Source organism: Rhinichthys klamathensis, unplaced genomic scaffold, assembly GCF_029890125.1.
Source record: "Rhinichthys klamathensis goyatoka isolate OS25496 unplaced genomic scaffold, OSU_Roscu_1.1 h1tg000015l_1, whole genome shotgun sequence".
NCBI lineage: Eukaryota > Metazoa > Chordata > Actinopteri > Cypriniformes > Leuciscidae > Rhinichthys > Rhinichthys klamathensis.
Genome location: NW_026606567.1, coordinates 4,342,962 through 4,360,715, shown reverse-complemented (window position 1 = coordinate 4,360,715; position 17,754 = coordinate 4,342,962). Strand labels below are relative to the sequence as shown.

The following is a 17,754-nucleotide window of genomic DNA, read 5'->3' as shown; positions in this document are numbered from 1 at the left end:
CAGATTTGATCACAGGCATAAAGTACATAAAAACATTTAATAGTATTTCACAATATTTACTATTTTTCCTGTATTTTTCATTAAATAAATGCGGCCTTGTTGAGCATAAGAGACTTCTTTCAGAACCACACAAAAACCTTAATGATTCCAAACTTTGAACAGTAGTGCATATGTAACTATGAGGCATCATAAATAATATCTTCATATTAATCATCTGCATTTTTCATACATAAAGACGATTGGGTCATGCAGGTGATGGAAGAATGGCACACTCAAAAAAGTAATAATATAAAATAATCTAAAAAAAAAAAAACGACAAGTGAGTAGCCTGTGTTCTAAAAAACAAAAAGCGAAGGAAATCCTCCTAGTTTTGTTTTCTACGCACGGTCAGTCACTGAAGTGCTGTGGCTGTGATGTCAGAGGTCAAGCTGGTCCTACTGGTCGACATGAATCTGGAATATCAAAAATAGTGCTGGTGAAGGTTTTAAAAAAGCAGCGTGCTGGCGGCTGTCTGTCTGTCCGTCCTAGTCGGAATACTGATATCCGTCCATCTCTGAGTCCTGCCCGTTGTTGATGTGGTCGTCGGGGCTGGAGCAGTACTTGCTGTCGTACACCTGACGGGGCAGACCGTACACCGTCATGCCCGTCTGGGACGCCACCTTGTTGGTGCCCATCTGCAGTGAGACGGTTGAGCTGTCGCACATCTCCATGTCCAGCTTCTTATCGAAGATCTGGCGCTTGGTGCCCGGGGCCGTCATGCCGGCCTGTGGAAGAACAAAAGGAAAAGAACTGAGCCGCGTCTTGGGTCTGTGGGCAATGAATAGTAGAAAGCAAGACCCTCGTGTCACGATTCGATACATATCACGATACTGAACTCACGATACGATATTATTGCGACACTCCAAGACATATGGTAAAAGGTTAACAAAAAATGTACAGTTGATTAAAATGCTAAATTTGATATTACAATGTGGGTGTAGATGAATAGGCCTGGACTTGTTGCTGATAAACCAATGCACAGGACAATAGAGACACCAGAATAAACATATTCATGATTCTGAAGCTGAAAATACAGAATTATTTTAGACGAATATGCTTGCACTGTCACTAACTAGATATATTTAAACTAATGTAGGACACTTTTTACTGGTAACATAAGATATTTGACATTATCAGGACCAACAAATATTCCCCCATTGCATTATTATACATTATATTCAACATTATATGTAGTAGTTTAATGTAGTACTGACACTAAATCTATGTAAACTTGAATTTTTTTTCTCATACAGAAATGTCATTTTGGGTGAATTATACACAATGCATATTGTCACTATCCATGATACATATTGATGCATTTTTGTATTGCATTAAATTGCAAAATTGTGGAAAAACGTTTGAGTACCTGACTGGCTCCTTTGTTGGTGCCCATCTGCAGGCTGATTGTTGATTGGTCCAGAGGATTTTCCATACCCGTCTTAGGGTCGTAGAGGTGACGCCGTGTGCCATATGATGTCATGCCCTTTTGACTGGCAAACTTATTGGTGCCCATCTGATAATGTTAAGAAGAATAGATAGATAAAGGATGTCAGTGTTAGTAAAGCAAATTACTTGTAATCAGATTACTTTTTCAAGTAACTAGTGAAGTAACACATTACTTTTAATTAAATTTACAACAAAATATCTAAGTTACTTTTTCAAATAAGTAACGCAAGTTACTTTGTTTTCCCATGTATTGTCTGACAACTCTTTTGTCCCCATTTTGAGAGAAATCGTGAGTAAGTGAAGAGGCGTTGTGTGCGGTGTGTGTGTGAACATGAACATTGTAGTTCTAGACTAAATGTGAGCAGCAATTTACACATCTTGCACAAAAAACAGATTCAGTATTCCTCAAAATGAATAAAAACAGTGAAATGCAAACCTGCAATAATTAAGTGTTAAATACAAATACTGTATTCTTTATGCATTTAATCTCACTTTATTAACCAATGTCTTTGCTGCAGACCTTTGATGATCCAATTCAGCCATACTAATAAGCAAAAATTACTTTAGATAAACATCATATTTGCGTTTCATTTCTTTTTTTTTTTTTATAGTTAAAGTAAGAGTGTTGAACTTTCTTCTCCTGTGTCCTATTCTTCTGCGATCCAGAATGGCAGCACAGCTGAAAGGTTTGTTTGAGCGGCGCCCTCTACTGTACAGGAGTCAATTTGCATTTCCTTTTGCATTTACATTTTTGATGGTAAAAGGGCCTTTACATTTGCTAAAAATAGAACTTTTGTGTTTTTTTGTTTTGTTTTGCTATTAAAAAACAATCAAGCAAGCCTAGCCCAGGTGAGAAAAAGTAATGCAAAAGTAATGTAACATTAGTTTCTAGAAAAAGTAACTAAGTATCGCAATTTGTTACTTTTTAGGGAGTAACGCAATATTGTAATGCATTACTTTTTTAAGTATCTTTCCCCGAACACTGGTCTTACAGTATATACCATATACACTACTGTTCAAAAGTTTGGGGTCAGTAAGGTATTTGAAATGTTTTTTAAAGAAGTCTCTTTGCTCACCAAGGCTGCATTTATTTGATCAAAAATAAAATAAAAACAGTAATATTGTGAAATAATATTACAATTTTAAAAAACTGTTTTCTATGTGAATATATTGTAAAATGTAATTTATTCCTGTGATTAAAGCTGAATTTTCAGCATCATTACTCCAGTCTTCAGTGTCACATGATCCTTCAGAAATCATTCAAATATTTATATAATCAATGTACCGCGTAAAATAAGTCTTTACTGTCACTTCTGATCAATTTACTGTCTCCTTGCTGAATAAAGGATCATTTATATAAATGATTTATTTATTTATAAAAAAAACTTCCTGACCCCAAACATTTGAATGGTATTAAAAAATATATTTTTATATTGATATGATTATATATAATGTCTACCACTGAATTTAATTTGATCAAATCTTTCAAATTGATAAAAAAAAATTCAATGAATGCAAGTTTCTTTTATCATAGAGTGAAAATCGATATAATTTCCTGGTGAACGGCCACTGACCTGCAGACCGATAATGTTGCGTCCCTCCTTTAGTTTCTCCGGAGCAAATCTGCGCTGATGTTTCTCTGCGTACTTCACTCCAATGTCACATTTAGAATGGAAGCCTTTAGATTTCGCCTGTATTTCAAAATGATGATAAATAAGGTAAAGAGATTTTACTTCAAGAAATCGAAAGTGCTTGGTGTTATATAAAACTAACATGCACAAATAACTTAGTATAATTTGACCACACAAAAGAGAGATTCCTTGTTTGGTGTTTGCTTGATCGTTGGTTTGCAGAAAAAAAAAGAAAAAAACCCCCTGAACATCCATTTTTTGGAGAAAAACAACAACTTCAAACAACAACAAGTGATCTTAATCACTCTGCTAAATACTCCCATATGATTCTCCTCACTGTGAACTATGATTCTCCTTACTATAAAAAGTGAAAATAAGTCTAGTTCACTTCTGTATTAATGTGTTGACTCACCATGCCACCCAGTGTGATAAGTGTGCTCTGGACCTGAGTGTGGTTGACGTTCTCAAACAGGTCGTTGGCCTCAAATATATCATCTGGCCTCATTCCGTAATCTTGAATGGCTCGGACAAAATTGCCAATATTTTCCAGCTGCAACAAACAAGGCCAAATCAGGAAGAAAGTGACATTCTCTGTGATTTGTCCAGGATCTGAAAGTATGCACAACTGATTCCAAAGTAACAAGAAACCCTGTTTATATTTGGAACAGAAGATTATTAGATTTTATGAATGACACAAGCGTTCTACTTCGCACACAGCTTCCAATAACATGTTGTTAGTGTATACATGACATGTTCCATTAGGAAGCATTTCCCTGGACGTCATGTGCAGATCTGACCTGAACTGAAACTGCCAGATATGCTTGAGAAAGTGATATTCTTGCTCACCTGATGCCAGTTTTGAGGAGAGTTGTTGATCTTTCTTACAGAGCCAGGATGAAGGATATTGATAAGCCTGCTCATAAATAATGAACATGAATAAGAGAGAAAAAAATTACTGATTATAAATTAAAACATGTTTATGTATAAAGGAACTGCCTACTGTATATACACTCACCTAAAGGATTATTAGGAACACCATACATACTAATACTGTGTTTGACCCCCTTTCACCTTCAGAACTGCCTTAATTCTACGTGGCATTGATTCAACAAGGTGCTGAAAGCATTCTTTAGAAATGTTGGCCCATATTGATAGGATAGCATCTTGCAGTTGATGGAGATTTGTGGGATGCACATCCAGGGCACGAAGCTCCCGTTCCACCACATCCCAAAGATGCTCTATTGGGTTGAGATCTGGTGACTGTGGGGGCCATTTTAGTACAGTGAACTCATTGTCATGTTGAAGAAACCAATTTGAAATGATTCGAGCTTTGTGACATGGTGCATTATCCTGCTGGAAGTAGCCATCAGAGGATGGGTACATGGTGGCCATAAAGGGATGGACATGGTCAGAAACAATGCTCAGGTAGGCCGTGGCATTTAAACGATGCCCAATTGGGACTAAGGGGCCTAAAGTGTGCCAAGAAAACATCCCCCACACCATTACACCACCACCACCAGCCTGCACAGTGGTAACAAGCCATGATGGATCCATGTTTTCATTCTGTTTACGCCAAATTCTGACTCTACCATCTGAATGTCTCAACAGAAATCGAGACTCATCAGACCAGGCAACATTTTTCCAGTCTTCAACTGTCCAATTTTGGTGAGCTCTTGCAAATTGTAGCCTCTTTTTCCTATTTGTAGTGGAGATGAGTGGTACCCGGTGGGGTCTTCTGCTGTTGTAGCCCATCCGCCTCAAGGTTGTGTGTGTTGTGGCTTCACAAATGCTTTGCTGCATACCTCGGTTGTAACGAGTGGTTATTTCAGTCAAAGTTGCTCTTCTATCAGCTTGAATCAGTCGGCCCATTCTCCTCTGACCTCTAGCATCAACAAGGCATTTTCGCCCGCAGGACTGCCGCATACTGGATGTTTTTCCCTTTTCACACCATGCTTTGTAAACCCTAGAAATGGTTGTGCGTGAAAATCCCAGTAACTGAGCAGATTGTGAAATACTCAGACCGGCCCGTCTGGCACCAACAACCATGCCACGCTCAAAAATGCTTAAATCACCTTTCTTTCCCATTCTTACATTCAGTTTGGAGTTCAGGAGATTGTCTTGACCAGGGCCACACCCCTAAATGCATTGAAGCAACTGCCATGTGATTGGTTGATTAGATAATTGCATTAATGAGAAATTGAACAGGTGTTCCTAATAATCCTTTAGGTGAGTGTATATATATATATATATATATATATATATATATAAAAGGAACAAAATGAGCCTATATAGACAGACAGACAGATAGATAGATATTTACATGTATTTTGTTATATTTATCTGTGACAGATACATACTGTTTATGAAACATTTTTAATCAATATTTATATATAAAGAAACTTGACTTCACATGGATGAGTGGAAGCGACAAAAAATTCTGTATTATGAATTTTTAAAGACAGACAAGTAATTTGTTAAGGTCAATTTGTAAAGAAAGACTACACGCCTGCACACATATATATCCAAACGCACACAGCCTACCTATAGACTGAACACGTAATATGCATGTGCACGCCGTCAGCGCTTCCACAGATTCACGTTTTTGACGTTTGCTCGGAGATGATAACGTTTTTCTAAAATTTTCAACACTTGCACCTTGGAACCTATTCAAGGTTTGGGTTCTCGAGCCGCCAGGCACTGTTGCTGTGCGAGTGAGCGGGCCGGAGCGCATTAAGGGTTTTCTGTTACAACAAGCGGCCCCTAAGTTAATAACTAATGATCTTTGATCTTAAGATCTTGAGATAGTTTGAGGAATCACTCACTCGCAGAGGACAACTCCATCTTTCAGTCCCTCCATGAAGTTCTCTGGGAGCTTGCGGCCTGTGACCTCACTGATCCACATTCTTAGCTCCTCCTCCTTTTGGGGGTCGTACTTGTGGGCCAGCTGAGGGTCAAAGGTCAAAGCATCACTACACACATCTAGTTTACAGTATTTACATACTCTACAGCAATTCTTTAACAATTAATACACATGCAGATTTGAATTCATTTGTCACACTGCATGGCTAGTTTAAATCAAACAGTCAAAAAAAATTTAAATATAAAATAAACACTTGAATATTACACTTCTTTTTTTTTTACGTATACACTACCGTTTGGGGTCTTTAAAGCTGCAGTCCGTAGCTTTTTTAAGTTAAAAATAATCCAAAAAAATTATATTAAAAAAAACTTATTCTGCCAGTGGTCAAAACTATCTGCTTGCCATAGCTAGATTCAAAACGGTTAGCTTGAAATAATGATTTTAATTCCAGTGGTACTGGTGGGTTTCCGCGGGAAATTCGAGCATGTCTTTGTGTGATGACGTCACACCCGTACACATAAAGAAGGAGTTTCGGCTAGCCGGCTATACTGCGCATGACGAGATGTTTAGATGTATAGGCTTTTCTCGCAGCACTTTACATAATTAAACTTATGGCATCCAGAAAGATCCAAACAACAATCATCAGTGTCAACTGGAGATTCAGCAGTTATAAAACCCAAAAGACTTCGTACTTCGGATTTAAGGTGGCTAGAGAAAGAGAAAGAAACCGTCTCATGCGAACACAAGGATTTAAAGTCCCACTCCGATCATATTTTGAGCTATTTGTAAACATTCCCAGTGGTCTTTAAATTATGATTATGCCATTTTTAGCCAAACTCACAAAACCTGTGCCGTTTTCTGGGACTTTGCTTCAGCAGAGCGGCAGTAGCTCATTAGCAATTCGCCTCTGCGTTGTGGGCGGAGCCGTTGGCACGGAGATGACCCTCCCCCTCCCCGTTGCTGAGAGCTCTGTCTCTCCCGCTAGCTTACACCCCCAACCTGTCATTACCGGTGCAACAAAAATTGAGAGCAATATTGGAGCTATCCAGCCGTACAGTGCGTTTTCGTTTTAAAACGCATAACTTTTGCAACGATTATGCGCTCCTGCCGTCCACATTACTGACCCTCGGCCTCGAAAACGGAGACTGACCCCTTCAGTCGAGTCCGATGCAAGACACGCAAGTGACGCAACCCATAGCAACGAGTCATGGCAACGACAGCTCAAACCGACAGAAACATACAAGTAAACGTGAATTTTGTCACATTGTCATGTTAATTATAATCAAATGGATTTTGTTTTATTGAAAACAATATTATCATTGATATTTGTTTGAGAGGGGCACTTTCGATTAATTTTAACAAGCTTGTGGCCCCGCCCAGTGGAGTTACTACGTCACAACTCCAGTCTATTTTAAACGGCATTTTAGCGTCCGCTACTGATTCACAGCCATTTGAATGTAGAAATACTCAGAAATACAACTTTGAGCTTATTTTTCTCAAGATATGTCCTCTAACATAAGAAAAATGCCACAAGAACATGTTAACACCTAGAAAAACATTATTTTCATCGGAGTGGGTCTTTAAACATCGGCGGGGCTTTTGAAAAGTGCGTGAACTCCGTGTTTTGAAGGGGTTCAAAACGGAAGAAGAGACGGCTTTTTTTTTTCTGCTGAACAAGTAAGACATTTCAATAGTTCAATCGTGTAACAGTACGTTTTCTTAATTCACACAGTTATGGAGTTTCCTTTGTTGTGCCTTTCTCGTTTTGCTATTATGGAGAATATGAATTCTGAACTACGCAGGTAGCTGCTAACCATAAAACACATTAAATTTAACATTAGTCACGCAATGCTGATGTGATGTTGTTAACATGAACAATTTGAGAACAAAGTAGGCTATAATTTGCACGGTTGCTGTAAATCGCGTTGATTAAATCTAACGAAGCTTATCATGTCGAATGCTTTTTCCCCCTTAGTTGGTCAGAACAAAAATGGATGTTACTTACTTGTTCAGAAGACATTTTCTTATGAAAATTCTTATGTTGGTCAAACTTTCAAAAAGTGAATCTGTGATTCTGTATGACAGTATCCACACAGCGCGGTGACTGACAGCAGCACTCGCCTCAAAGCACTGTGTTCATCCGCGCTGTTTCATGCCGATTTACAAATCGAATCACTGCAGTTACAGATTTCGAACAGAGAGATTTCGAACAAAGAGGAAAAGCTACGGACTGCAGCTTTAAGATTTTTTTAATGGTTTTGAAAAAAGTCTCTTCTGCCCACCAAAGCAGCATTTATTTGATTAAAACAGTAAAAAAAGTATTATTGTGAAATATTACCGGTACTAACGAGAATAACTGTTTTCTATATGAATATATTGTAAAATATAATTTATCCCTGTGATCAAACCTGAATTTTCAGCATCATTACTCCAGTCTTCAGAGTCACATGATCCTTCAGAAATCATTCTAATATGATGATTTGATGCTCAAAAAACATTTATTTGTATCATCAATGTTAAAAACAGCTTAATATTGCTTAATATTTTTGTGGAAACTGTGATACATTTTTCAGAATTCAGTAAAAGCCGTTACTGTCGTAACACTTAATGACCCCAAACATTTGAACAGTATAGTGTACAGTATACATTTCAAATGTTTATTAAAAAAGATGCTTCCAAAAAAACTCAATACGTATATAATATTCCACTTTATCTCAATTTATCAGAAAGATGGAAGTCTTTAAATAAAACATTTTGTCTGAGGCTCAGCGAGTTGTAAAGGAAAACAAAAGATTGGGAATGCTGGGGAAAACTCGGATCGTCTCCTTCGTTGTATCGCAGAGGTGGGAAAATATTTACTCTATAGATCTTAGTCTTTCTTCTGAAGAAGTTCTAATAAAGGAAGAACAAGAAAGAAAAGAGGAAGAGAGACAGAGCGAGAGAGATCTGAGAGAGCTGTTTCTCCAAAGTTTGGTGTGCTGGTGTGGAAACCAAACAAACGCTGTAACTTTAAATCAGTGTTATTGTTGGCCATCTCTCTCTGTCACAGCTGCGAGTCGGTGTCTCCGTTCGGCTTGTTTCTTCATCATACAGCTTCTTCCCGCTCCCACCTGCATGTGTCGTGTGAAGGGACATACTTAACACATGCTAAATGTGTCCGATAAAAGGAAGCCAAGGCCGACACTCATAACCATCCAAGGAATTCTGCTGAGGACTTGATTTATTGTTTTTCTCTCATTCTGGACATCTGGAACAGAGTAGACCTCAGTCTAACTCTAGAGGCCAGGCCAAGATTGGAGGTTTTTTTTTTTTTTTTTTGCAGCAGCAGGAATTCTGTCACAGACGGCCAGGATAACATTCCTTCATACCCTTGGTTACACGGAAATACCTGCATGTTGTACATTGACATTTATTTTTAGCAGTTACATTGTATAAGATTCCTAACTTTGAGTACACTCGAAAATAAAGTTCACTGTAAAAAAAAAAAATGATTGTGAATTTAACGGTAAAAGACTGTAAAAATCCTACGGTGAAAAACTGTTAATTGGTTACCAGAAAGTTTCCGTACTATATAACTGTGATAGATCTAACAGTAAAATACCATTAAATTGACAGTTTTTGGACGTGAAAAAGAACAAATCATTGAATAATTTACAGTGAAAAAAACGTAAACTCCCACAATTCCCTGCGTGACACTTCTCATTTGATGTATTTTTGTTGAAATAACTATGTTTCTTCAGAGTTTTTTTCTGATCAGTTATGTAAATTAGGGTTTTATGTTACATTTAATGTTGTTAAATGAATGTTTATTGCATTTTTAAAATTTCACGTGTGTTACCATGATGGTGTTTAGTGTTATAGCTTTTCTATATAAGTAATAACTATCTAAGTTTGTGGAAAAGCTGCTTGTGATGAGCTTTGATGACTCTCATTTCCACTGTACTTGTACTTGGTGGTTGTCAGTGTATTACAATGGTACAAAACAAATATTAGTATTTCGAAATGTCGTAAATTAACATTATATCAAATAAGAAATATGTTTATTTTACTGTAAATTTAAGTTAACTCTATAAAACCTAACATGTTACTACTGTTTTTATTAATAGTAAATATCTGGCAGCCACAGCTGACGTTTTTTTACCGTAAATTTAACCTTTAACATTACATAAATTACTGGCCTTTTGGAATTCCTTTTAGAATCTATAAAGGTTATTTATATATATATATATAATGTAATTTTTTAACATAAAGAGCAGGCCTGTCTGAAAAGACTAATGGTTCGTTGAGGCTCACGGAGATGATCTTTCAACAATGCTCCTCCTTATTCTAAACTGTTTACAACATGCTCCTCTCCTCAGATATTGTGAGTGAACACAACTCTTCCTTATATGGGGACGGAAAGCCACATACCAATAGTGCTGAGGAAGACACATCTGACATAATCCCAATGACATGCAAAGTCCATAGTTTGACACCTGAAACTGTGCAGCATGACTTCTGTTACGGCAGAGAATGTGGTGCTGTTATGACTTCTGTTCTCAGGAAGTGTCATGAAAGCCAGAAAACATTTATGTTTCAGGTTTTTCTGGAGCGCCGAGACTGATGGGAAAAATTGTGGCAGAAGTTTGACAGGGGAATCAATTAAATGTCCCTTCTGATGCCAAACACTCATAAAAGTTCCCAAATGGGGTTTTCATAGCGATCCAATAGAGGAACCATTTTGGATTCACAAAAGAACCTTTCATCGCACAGTTGTTAAAAGAACCATTTTTTTTGTGTGAAGAACATTTGAATAATCTAAAGAACATTGAAAAGGTTCCACTGATTAAAGGTTCTTCGTGGAACCATCGATGTCAATAAAGAACCTTTATTTTGAAGAGTGAACAAAGACACTTACAGGACAGAACGATATGATCAAGGCCAAAAACTAGGACTGAGGAATGATATCGCGAGCTCATCAAATAATCTATGATGGAAATCACATATGGTTTTTGTCATTTTATAGATGCAACTTTTAGAACATGTGCAAATATGACAGAAATCAGACCCAACTAAACCACAGTTTGCATCTGAACACATGACATTTAATATTGAGAGCTAGATGTCAACAAGGATATCATATTCTCATGCTTTCATAAAGTTCTGCTAAAGTTTAGCTAGGTAGAAGTTATATGGTTATCCATTTATAACTACGTCACTACATTTCACACTTTTTATTGCACATGGCAAGATGTAGGCCTATATTATATAGTTTGAAAATATTATAAAGTATTTGAGGACCATTGAGCTAATTGTAGGCTACAATATCGGAGTCTAGCACAGTAAATACATTTAAGGCATTTAAAACAAAACAATGTTGCTTTAACTCACCAAAATAAGTTAAGCAATTTTCAACTGTTTTTTTTTTTTTGTCATACAAGATTCAACTAATTTTTTAAGTCAGTTTAATGTAATTTAAGTTGAAATTGCTTAAATTTTTAAGTACAATCAACTTGGATGTTTAAGGCAGCAACTTTTTTGACAATGTAGCCTACTTGTTTATAAATAATGTATACTGTTAAAAAAAAAAAACCTCCTTAACCTTTTGTTTTGACTTTAGGGCAATTTTAAGTTGGATTAGATCTCCATAACCCTCCCATAAAACACATTGAAAGATCAAAACACCTTAAATTCCTCCTATACAGAATAAACGACACCGTAAACTGTCTGACTCGAGCAGCGCACGTGCTCCAGCGCATCCCTGACAGCTGTCAATCAAAGCAGATCTTACCTTACTCTTGACCTCCGCAGACAGTCCGAAAGCAGGTCCGCTCTTGAAGTGAGTCGACATTGTGTTTGTCAGCAGATTCGGCGAGAGGATGGCGATATAGCTAATGTTAGACCTGTGATCTCCAGTCCAACTGTCCGGTCATGTGTGAAGGTTTGGGCCACATCTTCTTTTCCACAATCTTTTTTAAACTCTTCTCATCTGTGCGTGCGCTGAGCGAGCGCTGATTGGCCGGGGCCGACGTTCAACTGTGACGTCACGCCGCTCTGCAAAAATGATGTCACCCGCATGGCATTAAACGCGTCCGATGTCACTTTTTCCACTTTGAAGTGAATCAGGGATGCTCCTGATTTGTGTAGTTCAGCGCTTCTCAGCTGGTTTTGCTTTGGATTTTACTTGGGACATCAAGTGTTGCCCCAACACAGTTAGGCTACCAAATATGTCTATCGGACAAAAGAAACAAAAATGCCCTTAAAATCATACAATAAACAATATTACAACATTCATATGAATTCATATTTTCATTCCTGTCAGTCACCTCAACAGAATGTCCTAATATTTCAAGTGATGTATTGTCTCTGATAACATTCTGTGATGGAAATTACAATTTAGTTAACATTTTGGAATAAAATAGAAGGCATCTTATTTTGACTAGTATTTTATGTGTCCTAAATACATATAATTAATATATACACACACATATACATATACATATATATATATATATATATGGACAGTAGTCAAAGCCTTTAATCAAAGTTATACATGAATTTTGAACAATACCCAACTGTATATATATATATATTTATATATTAACTAAGCACAAATATATATTGAATATATACAGAATATAATACATTTCTAAATATGTTATATGCTTATAATACGTTTTATTTCTAATAAAATGACTCCATGGCATATATACTGTATTTTTTATAATGATTTTTGTTATCATGACTAAAAGTAATTGTGTCATTTTCATTATGAGGGACTAATATGTTTTTAATCAGTAGTCGGGCAAACTTAACATGGATCATCCTGTAGTTTCTGACATGAACATCTTAATTGGCCATATTTCCTAACGCTTGGTCATTTTGCAGGAGTTAGTAAGCCTGGAGTCAGATAAGCCATGGATTACAGTGATAGATCAAGAGCACTGTATTCCACCTTTGTAAATGTTAACACAATAATTCAGACCCAGTGGTTTCAGATTAGATGGTTATAGTACAAATACATGAGCACTTTCATCTTAAGAAACACTCTAAGGTTGTGCTTGAATTTGTTTGACTGAGCACTTAAGAGTATCTGATCAGATTTTGCCTCTGAATGACATATACTCTTTTCACGGATGCACTAGTTTAAAATAATGAGATTTGATTTCAAAACTGAAAATACCACAGAACATACCTGTAAATGGCAAAATTACATTAAAACAGGTTCCCATAAAGTGTAAAAACATCATTCATGACATCATGATGACCGTTTCATTCTCGGACCTCATATTGCCATAATTACATCATAGTTCTGCTGAACATTGTGCTTTGCTGTGGATGATCAGGATGTTTTAGCAGCTTATTCTCTCTGACTGGACGACACACTCCTGGCCCCACATTCCTATGGTTTGTCATCTGTATCAGAATAACGTAGTGCAGTGAAAAAGGAAAATCAGCTCATCGTCTGCGTCATCAGTGCACAGAGACACTAAGGAAATCATTGCATTCACACCAATGTACATAAATAAAAATGAACATTTATTTCTAATAGACCAGATTAATATCGGATTATAATGTTGTCAACAGCAAGAGAACACTTCAATGGAATCGAAACAAAAAAAGAAAATACAAATAAACCTTTTTAATATTTATTGTGTGTGTATATATGTATATAGGCCTATATATATATATATATATATATATTTTAATGATACATTTTATTATTAATATATATATACACTCACCTAAAGGATTATTAGGAACACCTGTTCAATTTCTCATTAATGCAATTATCTAATCAACCAATCACATGGCAGTGGCTTCAATGCATTTAGGGGTGTGGTCCTGGGCAAGACAATCTCCTGAACTCCAAACTGAATGTCAGAATGGGAAAGAAAGGTGATTTAAGCAATTTTGAGCGTGGCATGGTTGTTGGTGCCAGACGGGCCGGTCTGAGTATTTCACAATCTGCTCAGTTACTGGGATTTTCACGCACAACCATTTCTAGGGTTTACAAAGAATGGTGTGAAAAGGGAAAAACATCCAGTATGCGGCAGTCCTGTGGGCGAAAATGCCTTGTTGATGCTAGAGGTCAGAGGAGAATGGGCCGACTGATTCAAGCTGATAGAAGAGCAACTTTGACTGAAATAACCACTCGTTACAACCGAGGTATGCAGCAAAGCATTTGTGAAGCCACAACACGCAAAACCTTGAGGCGGATGGGCTACAACAGCAGAAGACCCCACCGGGTACCACTCATCTCCACTACAAATAGGAAAAAGAGGCTACAATTTGCAAGAGCTCACCAAAATTGGACAGTTGAAGACTGGAAAAATGTTGCCTGGTCTGATGAGTCTCGATTTCTGTTGAGACATTCAGATGGTAGAGTCAGAATTTGGCGTAAACAGAATGAGAACATGGATCCATCATGCCTTGTTACCACTGTGCAGGCTGGTGGTGGTGGTGTAATGGTGTGGGGGATGTTTTCTTGGCACACTTTAGGCCCAATTGGGCATCGTTTAAATGCCACGGCCTACCTGAGCATTGTTTCTGACCATGTCCATCCCTTTATGGCCACCATGTACCCATCCTCTGATGGCTACTTCCAGCAGGATAATGCACCATGTCACAAAGCTCGAATCATTTCAAATTGGTTTCTTGAACATGACAATGAGTTCACTGTACTAAAATGGCCCCCACAGTCACCAGATCTCAACCCAATAGAGCATCTTTGGGATGTGGTGGAACGGGAGCTTCGTGCCCTGGATGTGCATCCCACAAATCTCCATCAACTGCAAGATGCTATCCTATCAATATGGGCCAACATTTCTAAAGAATGCTTTCAGCACCTTGTTGAATCAATGCCACGTAGAATTAAGGCAGTTCTGAAGGCAGTATTAGTATGGTGTTCCTAATAATCCTTTAGGTGAGTGTATATATATATAACGTGTCGTCAGCGCTGCTCTGAAAATAATTTAACAATTTAAAAGGGACTACGGATGGAAATTAGCATTGTGCTAAATCCGGTGTATTTACGTCAACTTATCATGCACTGTCCCATCCAAATAAAAATAAAATGAAACGAATGAAAAGCTGCATGCCATTTCTCACCAGCGAGGTACAGTAATAACGGCACTGTTCTTGGAGCAGATAAACTTACAGTCTCGCTGGTAGAGACGCTGTTGCTGAACACTGTTCAGAGACGCACAGGTAATGCACACTGCTATCACTATCAGTGGCTCGAGCTTTCGTTACGAGCTCTGAAATTACATTTTGGAATTAGCAAATTGGGATTAGATCGGTAAGAAATTAGTCCTAAAAACAAGACCATTTTAAGGACAAAACATTACAAATGTCTTGAAATACATCATCTGAACAATGTTTCTAACGTATATATAAGCGGAATAACTGACTCCAGGCCGTTGAATTATTAAAAAATAATGCACACTCGAGGTGTAACGGCATTGCCAGCTTGGGTGTGCATTATTGTTCTAATAATTCAACAGCCCAGAGTCAATTATTCCTTCCTTAAAACATCCTTTCTTTTTATAAAAGTGAAAGTCTAACCTCCAAAAATGAAATTTTCTCCACTAAACGACGCTTTAACATTAGGACAGTGGAGTGTGGTTGGATGATATAATGTGTCTCCCTGAAAATCACCAGGGTAAAACCACTGACATCATGTAAGCCCTCTAAAAGCGGGTCTGTGATGCTCTCATACAGTAGCCGGGTCCCAGCGAGAGTCATTCGGAGCGAAGCCTGATCCAGCGCTCTTGTAAACATTCTAGAGGTTGAAAAAGAGCAGGGGAGGAATTTGGACGCTTTATTTGGTCATGACTGAGGCAGACTATCACCCTGCTATTAGGGGTCGAGACGAAGAGGTGTTTCACACTGCGCAGCTCATGAGAGGACTTCACTTTCACTTGAAGTTCAGCAAGTACACCATAAATGTGTCCAAATGACTTCTTCATTCTTTTGTAACGCTGGCATCATTTATCTAGCTGTATCCATTCTTAGATGCTCTGGAGATCTGTTCTGTGTTAAAGTGTTTTTTTTTTCACCGTGCATCCCTATAACTTACCCAGCGAGGATGTCAGTGTGACGTGCGAGTCGGTCACTGGTCTGTCAAACAGCTTTTAGCAAAGATAAGCAAATAAAACACACAAAGCAAGACAAGTTTCAAACTGGAAAAGGAAAGTGGGTTGCTGGGTGGTTTCTAGAAATATGTTCAATAATGGACTGTGTATTTAGTGAATCTCTGGTTGGAGATTTTGAAAGAACTCTTAAGTTTGGACGATAACATCATTTTGGCTTTGTCATGGCTAGAAGGAAAAAGCCAAAGGAAAAGCGGACAATACTGATTATAAAGAGACAAACAGCTGCAGTTTTATGTGTATGAGAGTTTGGCACTGATCTGCATCAGACTCAGTAATGGGTTGTATATGTGTGTATATGGACACAAATGAGCCAGAGGAAAAATCAAGAAGGATGGAGAAATGGTGAGAAAAACAGAAATGTTACAGCATCTGAAAGCGCCAGTTCCAGAGATTTCCCTGCTTCCTTCTCTCCTTTCTAGGATAGGTCTGTCTGCCTATTTATGGTCGATGGCTCATTCAAGCTACAAAGCTTTAGAGGAATTTAGGAGGCTGTTCTGGAGATCTAACAGCCACGGGGAAGCTTTTCTGCACACAGTAGTTACCCGTACCCTCAACACACCAACCAAATGTACTGGAGACTATTGTAAACAAGCATAACCCCGTCATAAATCTGCTTGACGTTCTTACAACTCTGATTAGAACGGACAATACGACCCTCAAGCAACTTTAATGCCTCGTAAATGTAACTATATAAAGATCATAGAGTCTGGAATGCAAATCTACGTCTGGGAACCACTTCAGGATGAATGTCTGAGTGCAGTTCAGTTTCCTTTAACTCCTGGATGTGTGTATGATCACTATTTTAAAGATCTGTGCTATGCATTGGATTTAATGTCAGAGCTGTGATTTACAGTTTTCTTGGCGTATGTTTTAAATGTATACATGCCCATGAAAACAAGTCATGAAAACCATCTCTGGCAGGTAATAGCAAAGTGTAGAGTATACTTGAGCTTGGTGTGAGGCATTTAAAATGTCACAGACAGTAGTGCTGGAGATGTACGATATGTAGTGTGTGTGTGTGTGAAGGTACCAGGGGAGATTTCACTGAGCCTCAGATGCACTGTGTGACCATGTTTGGTAAAAGCTACACACACACACAGTTTCTCTGAGCTAACCCATTGACCATGAGTACATGCAGTAGAGCTGGATTCAATCAGAGCCAGACTACAGACTCAAAGATCTCTCATTCTCCCGCTTTAGTATTCTCTGTCATCCTCGTTGGCTTTCTTTACCTCTGCTTTATTCTGTCCTCAAGTATTACATAAGCTCTGAGCTGAGGAAGAACCTGATGTCATTCATCAACAGGTAGAGCTGAAGAGATGACAGACAGACACAGATAGATAGAACGACAGATAGATATACATCTTCACTTTGTTCTACTTCTTAAACACGAGGATGTCCATTTGCCACTGAATCTGGCTGAATCTTCAATTAGCATCAAGAATTAGCAAACAACCGTCATCTGCCAACGGTCTTGCCAACAGAAAAGTGCTCTGAATGTGCAAACAGACAGCTAAATAATCAAAACAGTCACTTCATATGTCAAATATCTACTTAAACAAACATTCAGCAGATTAATGAACACATCAAAACATGTTATAATAATAAAAATGTTGCAACAAGAGAGTAAAGGGAGAAAAAT

At 37.8% G+C, this 17,754-nt stretch overlaps 1 protein-coding gene across 1 annotated transcript; it reads right to left on the bottom strand.

The window, feature by feature from the left end:
* Positions 1 to 331: 331 nt before the first annotated feature.
* Positions 332 to 12,133, bottom strand: cnn1b (calponin 1, basic, smooth muscle, b). Its single transcript, XM_056233599.1, has 7 exons — positions 11,747 to 12,133; positions 5,939 to 6,060; positions 3,963 to 4,029; positions 3,529 to 3,666; positions 3,060 to 3,176; positions 1,406 to 1,552; positions 332 to 764 (listed from the first exon to the last, which is right to left on the bottom strand). The coding sequence occupies exons 1-7, from the start codon at positions 11,804 to 11,806 to the stop codon at positions 525 to 527; spliced, it is 891 nt and encodes a 296-aa protein (XP_056089574.1). The 5' UTR covers positions 11,807 to 12,133; the 3' UTR covers positions 332 to 524.
* Between the last annotated feature and the right edge of the window lie 5,621 nt (positions 12,134 to 17,754).